The sequence below is a fragment of the Argentina silus genome, assembly GCF_951799395.1.
Source record: "Argentina silus genome assembly, chromosome: 17".
In the NCBI taxonomy this organism is placed as follows: domain Eukaryota; kingdom Metazoa; phylum Chordata; class Actinopteri; order Argentiniformes; family Argentinidae; genus Argentina; species Argentina silus.
In genome coordinates this window covers 2,508,570-2,518,569 of record NC_139671.1, presented here as the reverse complement: position 1 = coordinate 2,518,569, position 10,000 = coordinate 2,508,570, and the positions used below count along the sequence as shown (strand labels likewise).

At 46.5% G+C, this 10,000-nt stretch overlaps 1 protein-coding gene across 1 annotated transcript in view; it reads right to left on the bottom strand.

Annotated features, from left to right (window-relative positions):
* cnih3 (cornichon family AMPA receptor auxiliary protein 3) overlaps positions 1–10,000 on the bottom strand; it is a gene marked incomplete at both ends in the record, with an annotated part of 47,529 nt that overhangs the window by 7,538 nt on the left and 29,991 nt on the right. Inside the window, 2 exon segments of the mRNA XM_083688757.1 lie at positions 4,707–4,873; positions 7,747–7,859. Coding sequence (XP_083544883.1) covers positions 4,707–4,873; positions 7,747–7,859 — 280 coding nt within the window.

Here is a 10,000-nt window from a genome sequence, read left to right as displayed (position 1 = left end):
ATGCTCTCGTTTAAGAATACACAAAAATGCACACATCACAGAAGCCATTCACATATGTAATGTTATATACACACACACACACACACACACACACACACACACACACACACACACACACACACACACACACACACACACGCACACACACACACACACAGGCCATGGATTGTAGCATGTGCCAGGTAAAAACGCTAAAACATGGGCTGACCCGGTCCATTCCCAGTCAGAACAGTATCTCCATGTCTCTGTACAGTGTGTGGCTGGTACTATCTCTCCTCCACACCCCCGGTGAAGCTACGGTCGACGAGGCTCGCTCCAGGAAATCCCCCGTTTTCCCCCGTCGTGGTCGACTGTGCTGCTGCTGCGCTTTGCTGTGCTTTACGGTGCTGCTGTGCCTGAGACAAACTGTGCAAACACTACGGTGGTGGCGACCCCTACAGTAGTGGAGGTGCTACAACTACTCCCTGGACGGAACAGGCTTGTGGGTATATAGGTACAAACGTTGGCCAGGCAGTGATGGACGAAGGTAAATAGGGTCTCTTTGTAAACGACAGTACTGTAAGAGTTTCTTTACATACATTGAGGAGGCAGAGATGAGGGGACTGGATCTGAAACCCACCCCCCCCCCCCCCCTCCCCTTGACCCCCTCTATAGACCAGCTGCTCTTCTCTTTCTCCTGGTGGAACAGAAAAAGCTGTGACCCAAAAAGTGCAGTTTTTTTTGTTTTTTTTAGTTGCTCCGAAGTCGGTTTTTGCGCTAACATGAATTCCAGATAGAACCAGTCTCTGAGACAGGCAGGCCAGAGGAGGAATGGCGCCAGTGCTGGGAGTTCTGTTGTTATGAGGTAACCAAGGAGTAGACCATACTGGAAGACAAGGAGAAAGGAAGAGAGAAAGAGAGGGAAAACGTCAAGGGCTCTGGCTACAGTACATGACTTGACTGACAGAGAACAAACACACAGTGCCAACAACGATTAAATCATATAATACTGGTCCACTCGGATCAAACAACACACATCCAAGAGGAGAGAGAGAGAGAGAGAGAGAGAGAGAGAGAGAGAGAGAGAGAGAGAGAGAGAGAGAGGAAGCAAGCATCCAAGTGTGTTTGTGAGTGTTTAAGCGTTTTAAACGTCTGATTAATCCATGCTTGGTTTTGTCGGTTGATGGACCGGGGCTTTCTCTGGGCCGACGGGACGCCTGGGCGCCTGCCAGTTCTGATGAGAGTTGTTTGTGTTTGTTTGTTTGTTTATTTGAAGTTGCAATTAAAAATAATAAATAAATAAATAAATAAAAACGCTCTTTAATGTGCGTATGGGCCTTTCACAAGGAGGGATAAACACTCAGCCTCTTCAAACACCCAGGCGAACTACTGTAAACAAGCAAGAAATGAATTTGAAGAAGGGGGAAAGTTATGCTTTAATAACTCTGCCGATAAAAGCTATGTTAAATATTTGATATACATAAGAGCTCGGTGTGTAAATGAGAGGTAAAACTAGCAGTGCAGTGATTCTAACACTGGTTCTAAAACTACCCTAGATGCTCTATTCAAATTGGGAGAGATGAGCACTTTGGGTATCTTCCCAAAATAGTGAGTCATGTTGGAACAACACCACATTGTGTGCCTTGTCAGATAAGCAGAGCCAGAGGAGCAGAGCAGGTCCCAGGGCTCCCAGGGCTCCCAGGGCTCCCAGGGCTCCCTGCGCCTCAGGCCTCAGGCCTCAGGTGAGGAACGCTCCCCACAATGATTTAGGACGCTACGCGCCACGTAAACAAAACAACTCTTCATCATCAAAACAACAGATCATCGGTACAGGAGCTCCCCAGCCAGACACATTAGCATTCATCTTGAACTGCTTTGGCCTGTGAGACACCATTTAATCCCTGCTGTTGTCAAGCCTGAAGGCGCAGATATCATAATAATAAAATCGCATATATAAAATGATTGTCTACTTCTTATTGTTATAATTACATGCCTGAAGACATCATGTAACTACAGATCATAATTTAATTTAATTTGTATATATATAAAAATATATACAGTATAAACATATATATATATATATACACACACATTATGTATATATAAATTTATTTGGAGGAGCTCATGAATACCAATATTTCCTGGTGTAAAATAGGTAGTAGAGGCAAGGGTCTGTTTTAGGAGAACCAGATCAAGCCACTGTAGATAATCTGCTCCAGCCCTGGGCTCATATCTTACCCTCAAAAGACTGGCTTCATTAGCACATCTGCTTTCATCACCATACTGTACACCTAATCCCAGGATAGCCTCATTGCATGGCTACTGCTACTAATCTACCATATGCATATCTATAAATATCTGACATTATTACTGGCAGGTGGAGCCAGGGTGGTACAGTATATCAGAAGGGTGAGCTTCAAACAAGCTTCAAATAGTTCCAAATGAAATTTCAGTAAATTTATTAAAATTGAAATACAGAAATACCTCATTTTTGAGAACCTCAGAATTGAGTCCATCTTAATGCAAGGATAATAGTTCATGTCATTTTGGAATTAATATCTTTGTTTTTATAGGTTTTTGTTATGTTTTTATCTAAAAACCTGTTTTTGCTTTGTCATTCTTGGGCATTGTGTGTGGATTGATGGCAAATTCTTTTAATTGAATCCACTTTAAATTGAGTCTATAACACAACAAAATGTGGAAAAAGTGAAGGGGGTCTGAATACTTTCTGAAGGCGCTGTATGTCCTTCGTCTGTCCGTCTGTCTGTGTGCCATCGAGGTTTCCCACCCACTGGGATTCTCTGCAGGAGAATATAACATATTCCTGGCTGAGGGCCTTGTCATAAAGGTTTATATCGACCGGCCCTCTCCTTTCTTGTCATAGCGAGCTGCAGTCATTTCTTGTTTCATTAGATTTAAGGAGCTGTTTGTCTAATGAGCCGAAGCAAACCTTGCCATTGTAATTGGGAGGGTTAGGCCTCCAGAGTCAACTTTGATTTGCCATCAATCTGTGAGTGGGAGAGTATTATACAGCTGATGCCCCTGGTGTAACACCGGGTCACGGTGTGTGTGTGTGTGTGTGTGTGTACACATGTTTTTTTATGTGGGGGTGTGTGCGGGCTATATTTTAACGGCGTAAAAAACAGTCTTTAGCGCAAAGGTGGGGGTTGGTGAGGAGCGCTGGTGGGGGGCGAGGGGGCGGGTCTGAAATATTAGTGCTACTATATTTTCAAGGTCAGAATGTTTGGGTGTGACTGATGACACCAGACCTGCTCAGCACATCAGCGCTGTGGTCATTCCACCTGTTGCTGCCAACACAAATCACCAACAAGTGCGTTTGGGCTACCGTTCGTTTTGCGCTGGCTGAAAAAAGAGCCCTGTTTGTGTGTGTGTGTGTGTGTGTATGCGTGTGTGTGTGTGTGGGCACCCATCCATGTGCATATGTGTGTGTGTGTGTGTGTGTGTGTGTGTGTGTATGCGTGTGTGTATGTGTGTGTGTGTGTGTGTGTGTGTGTGTGTGTGTGTGTGTGTGTGTGTATGGGAAGGGGTTAGAGATCATGCCAAAGACACAGGAACTGGATCAGTGGGTGAGAAGGTGGCCTTGGAGGAGAGAGACAGAGAGGGAAGCATTCGTTTACACACAGCAGAGGAGATGACATCACAGCAGAGGAGATGACATCACAGCAGTGGTTCAACACAAGGAGGAAAGGCATCCAGGTTAAACAATGGAAGGTGGTGGTTACATTAGACTCCACTGTTGTGACCAGTGACCAGTACATCCTCTTTGGCATTACCAGTGGGGTTGGGGGGAGGGGGAGGGGGAGGGGAGGGGAGGCAGGAGGTGAGAGGTTTAGGGTGAAGTTCCTGAGGGGCCCCATACTCCAGTCAGTGACACAGTCCAGCATTAGGTGTTAGTGTTATCGCTGAGGGGGGAGATTCAACAGAGAGACACGTGTGCATGTGCAGAGGGGACGGGGTGGAGGGAGGGGGGGCAGAGTAGAGGGAGGGGGGGAGGGGGGAGGTTCAGTAGTACCACAACACGACAAACCCATTAAAGAGAAACTCACTACTGCAGCCAGCCAGCGAAGCGTTAAATCGTCTCAGGTGCGATCCAGTACACACTAGAGCAGAAGGGAGGCAAGATGACCACGTTCAAGAGGACGGCTCAATCAAAACCACAGGGTGACTCTGGATGAGAGGTTGGCAAGATGACCTCGTTCCAGAGTATAGTAGTAGACACAGTAGTATCATCTCAGTAGAGATAGAAACAGAGTAGAAACTCACCAGTAGAAAGACCAATAGAGACAATAGAAACGCACCAGGAGAGACAGTAGAAAGACCAGCAGAGACAATAGAAACCCACCAGTAGAGACAGTAGAAACCCACCAGTAGAGACAGTAGAAAGACCAGCAGAGACAGTAGAAACCCACCAGTAGAGACAACAGAAACCCACCAGTAGAGACAGTAGAAAGACCAGTAGAGACAGTAGAAACCCACCAGCAGAGACAATAGAAACCCACCAGTAGAGATAGTAGAAACCCACCAGTAGAGACAATAGAAACCCACCAGTAGAGACAGTAGAAACCCACCAGTAGAGACAATAGAAACCCACCAGTAGAGACAATAGAAACCCACCAGTAGAGACAATAGAAACCCACCAGTAGAGACAATAGAAACCCACCAGTAGAGACAATAGAAACCCACCAGCAGAGACAATAGAAACCCACCAGTAGAGATAGTAGAAACCCACCAGTAGAGATAGTAGAAGAAGGAGAGGACGAAGAAGGACATCTTGCACCAGGCTTCTTTCTGGCAGAACTTGAGTGTGTCGCCGTTCATGACGGACGCCGGGTCGTAGAGGAGCTCCTTAGTGTCTGTGGGGCTGTGGAAGTACCTACCGGGGGGGCACAGCACACAGGAGGAGAGGTAGACCACCCGCCACCATGGAGGAGGAGGAGGAGGAGGAGGAGGAGGAGGAGGGAAGATGGGAGAGATGGAGGGATGAGTACTGGAGGGGCTGGACAGGACACCTGTCACCCCATTGGATGAAACATTCCATTGTTTGAATGAAATCGATCAATTTCATTAAAGTTTTCCAATGATTTGTTTTTGTGATTGTAGGGTCCCTGTCATGTACAAATACGCAGGGCAGGGGAGGCCGGTGGAGGTGGAAATGGGAGATTTCTACCTCCACCGGCCTCCCCTGATGTAGGGCCAGGCTGTACATGTATTTACTAGTGTAAATAGATACATGAACAAATGGTTAGTAAATGATTTAGACATAGTTTGCCAATGGTCAACAAACTATTCCGTAATGGATTGTAAGCAGGCTGTTAACAGACCGACCTATCGCCTTCGGAATGTGTAACACAACTGTTGCAGATGGAAATGCGTGTGGGAAATGCATTCTCTGTCAACTTACCTGGCAGAATAACTGTTGACAAATACAAAACACAATCAATAAGAATCTGTACTGCCTCCATTTCCTATAACTCAAAACAGCAACACTGTTATCCTGAACTTCAGGATCTCAGCAGCTTTAGTCTGACTACTTGTTTACAACATCACCTGCACTCATCCATTCACACATCTGCACCGTAGAGCAAACCTCTATTCAGGACAAGAACAACAGAGGATGGTGTCCCATTTAACATTCATGCCTAACTTCACTGCTTTGGGGTCAATCTTCGTTGTTGACCTATATTTCTACACTGCACCTGATGAGCTTAGGGGGCTGTCTGTGTGAGTAGACTCAGCCAGCCACACAATCCCCCTGAGCGCCTGTGTGTGTGTGTGTGTGTGTGTGTGTGTGAGTGTGTGTGTAGTGATGGTGGGGGGGGGGAGGGGGGGGCAGCTGTGTGTGTCTGGCAGTGGCATTCACACACACACACACACACACACACTGACCCAGGCATGCCCTTCACTGGCCAGGTGGCTCTGCAGGTACAGATCTGTTGCTAGGTGCAAGACGGGGGGGGGGGGGGGGGGGGGGGCTGAGGAGAGGAGAGGAGAGGAGAGGAGAGGAGAGGAGAGGACCAATTCCCTTTGTTGTTGTTGTTGTATATTTACTTGGAAAGATGGGACAGAGGGACAGAGGGACAGAGGGACAGAGGGACAGAGGGACATAGGGGAGATAGATGAGAGGATGACATAGGGATATCTCATCTCTTCTGTGTGCATAGCTACAGGTACAGGTACAGGTACAGGTACAGGTACAGGTACAGGTACAGGTACAGGTACAGGTACATCTGCTGTACACATGGAGTGTAGTATGTCTCAATTCCACGGCTCTGCTGCTAATCTCCCCCCCTGTTGGTGTGTCAGTATAAGACCCTGTGTGTCACTCCCACACTGCTGCATGTGGAGGTGGAGAGGTGTGTGGTGTGTGTGTGTGTGTGTGTGTGTGTGTGTGTGTGTGTGTGTTAGGGGGGGAGGAGTACAGCCAGAGATTAGGGGAGATTGAGAGAGGCAGAGCTAGTGTATGGGGGAGGTGGGTATGTCACACACTACGCAGAGCCAGTGTATATGTGTGTGTGTGTATGTGTGTGTGTGTGTGTGTGTGTATATATATGCGTGTGTGTGTGTGTGTGTGTGCGCGTGTGTGTGCGTGTGTGTGTGTGTGTGTGTGTCTGTGTGTGAAGAAATCAGGCATCAGCTGGGCTCACTGGGAAAGAAACAAGAAGATGGACAGATCTGTAGTTTACCCCCCCCCCCTCCCCTCCCCCTCTCACTCTCACTCCCTCTCCTCCTCAAACCCATCTCCCCCCTCTCTCTCTCTCTATTTCTCTCCCCCCTCCCCCCTCTCTCTCCTCCTCAAACCCATCCCCCCCCCTCTCTCTCTCTATTTCTCTCCCCCCTCCCCCCCTCTCCTCTCTCTCTCTCTCCTCCTGTCTCCCTCCATCTCTCAGCTGTGTGGAGGGAGCAGCATCTGTAGCCACTGGGCATCTGGCAGCGTATGCAATTAGCAAGACAGCCAGTGTTGCTCTAACTTCAACCGCCTGAGCTAAACTATCACCGAGTTCTCAGTTCTCAGAGTGATCTGCATCAAATAACAAAACAACATCAACAACAAAAACAACAAGCCAGGAGGAGAGAGAAGAGAGAGAGAGAGAGAGAAGAGAGAGAGAGAAGAGAGAGAGAGAGAGAGAGAGAGAGAGAGAGAGAGAGAGAGAGAAGAGCGAGGTCTCCAGAGGGAGGGATGACAGGTGCCCCATTTTCAGGGGTGAGACTTCTGGGCATCGCAAACAAAGTCACACACGGCAGATTTGAAATCTAAAGTTGTGTTCGAGGTTTTTATATGAACAAGGCAACAAGGCAATGTTGACACGTTCAATCACGTTCAGTTCATCCTAGAGTTATTTCAATGTTTTCTTTTTTTACAAAGCAGCTCGGAAAAGCCCAGGTCTAGAAAATCAATTCAGTTAAATTCAAACAAATGTATTTGTTCGTTTGGGTAAATTCCTTGTGTGTCGTTATTCTGTTGAATGGAAGCCAAATCATCTTTATGAAATGTTGTCGTCTGTGATTTTCCGGACACCCAGTTTGATTGAATACAGTTTAAATATAGTTAGAGATGACTGTAGAGATAGTTAGAGATGAGATTCAAGATAGTTACAGATGAGATTCGAGATAGTTAGAGATGATATTAGAGATAGTTAGAGATGATATTAGAGATAGTTAGAGATGATATTAGAGACAGTTACAGATGTTTAGAGATAGTTAGAGATGAGTGTAGAGATAGTTAGAGAAGACTTTAGAGATAGTTACCTCCATGTGTTGTAGAAGAGGAGGGGGATGTTGAGGCCCACTGTTAGCCACTCCTGGGCACACAGGAACATGATACAGAACAGACCATGGATAGAGTACTCCGGCAACACCAACTAAAATGGAGGGATCATGTAGACATGGATTACATTTCCTTAATTGTGTCGAAAATGTAAAATATTATCATCACCAGTGTCACCAACAGTGTTTTGAAACCTTAAAGGGGCAATCTGGGATTCACACAACAACAAAGCGGTCTCCCCGTCCACTGTTTTTGGTAAACAGCTGAGAGACGGGGCTGGAGAAGTGTGACCACTCTCAATGTCATAGACGGAGCTATGGTTGCTATGGTTGCAATGACTGACCAGAAATTAGATCAAAATGATCATTTTAACCATGTTTTGAAATTATACAGTGTTTGTTTCGGTTACATTATGTACAAACAATACAGTAAAACAAGATTACATTTTGGGTTCTGATGGGGTAAGACAGTTGAACTTGAAGTTCATGAGGCATTTATACGTTATATTCATCAAGAACCAATGGCTATATATCAATCATTTAAAAGTCCCGAAAAAATTGATGTACCAATCACAGATTGCCCCTTTAATTAACCATTAGCGCCATAGTTCTCAAGTGGCCGGCAGTAATGTTTTCACTGTCGATATCACGCAGTGATTAGCGTGGCGTAGCGGAGCACATGGAGGCTAAACGCCATCAGTCACCTTAATGGGTCAATGTAACGGTTCCATCTGAAGCGCTGCAGACACGGAGAGAGCCGCAGATTACAGACAGTTCATTAGCGGCAGCAGCACCGCATACAGGTCCTCCCCAAAGAGCCGCTCCCCGCTCCCCGCTCCCCGCTACCCGCTAGCATAGCCGCGCCGAGCTGCCCTCATCATTCATGTGGTGAAATTAACGTCGTGTGAAATTAACATTTTTTCGGAAGCAGAGATTCTATCCCCCCTCCCAAAAAAACCCCCAAAACCTATTGCTTTTGCTTACCATTCATTCAAAATGAAAGCCTCAAATTCCATTCATTATTCAGACGCTTGGAAGAGAGTTTGTGATATTATATGACTCAGGTATTCATAATCATAACGGAAACACATTCCATTGAACACATTGGCACATAGAGTACACACGCAGGGCTTATGATATTAACATGATACAACAATGGGATTAGTTGCTGTCTTCAAGTGTGTGTTCAGATGTGCGTGTGATCTGGTGGAGGTAGAAATCGGAGGACGGGCCCATTGTGATGCAAGGAAGGGAATGAGGAATGGTATCAAACACCTGTGTGTGTGTTTGACACCATTCCTCATTCCATCCCATGCATCACAATGGGCCCGTCCTCCGATTTCTACCTCCACCAGCCTCCCCTGGCGTATAAACATTCTATGGCAACCACAGTGATGCTACACACAGCATATTATTTACAGTATGTATGTAGCCCTTAGTCACACAGGCTGTTTCATCGAGATTCCAAATCTATTTTACAAGAGGGACCTGTTAAAGGACATGATGGATAACACAGCACAGTGGCTTGAGTCCTGAATACACACGCTGTAGCTTATTGTTGCTCTGCTACCAGCACACACAGTATTCACGCAACAGCGTTTTCAGATTCAATGCAATGCCAACCATAACAATGATATATGCTAGTTAGTGGCTTGAGTCCCGAGTGTAACCGCGAGAGTGTTACCACACTGAAAGGGCTTTAGGGGTTATTATGTTTGACTCATGCAAAGGGTTTTATCCTGGAATGGGGGGGTTGGGGGCAGGGGGGGTGAGGGGACAAAAGTTACCACAAAACCAGAGCACACAATACCCAGATTTATTCTCTTTAGCAACACAGAAGTACCCTGTTGAAACCCATTTACATTATGTCTGCGGTTGGAACTCTGTGCAGAGGGGAAAAAGCTATCTTTTTGGAGGTCTATGTTCAGGGGCTTTCAGGAGCAAGGGAGGGAGGGAGGGAGGGAGGGAGGGAGGGAGGGAGGGAGGGAGAGAGGCTGTCAGAGTTTAACTAAGTACGCTTAATGCTATTCCCGAAGCCCTGTCCAGAAGTCATGTATATTTAACACACTCCGAGCTCACACACACACACACACACACACACACACACACACACACACACACACACACACACACACACACACACACAGGCACACACTCTGAGCGCATACACACACAGACACACACACACACACACACACACACACACACACACCATGAACACCTGGACTTGAACAAA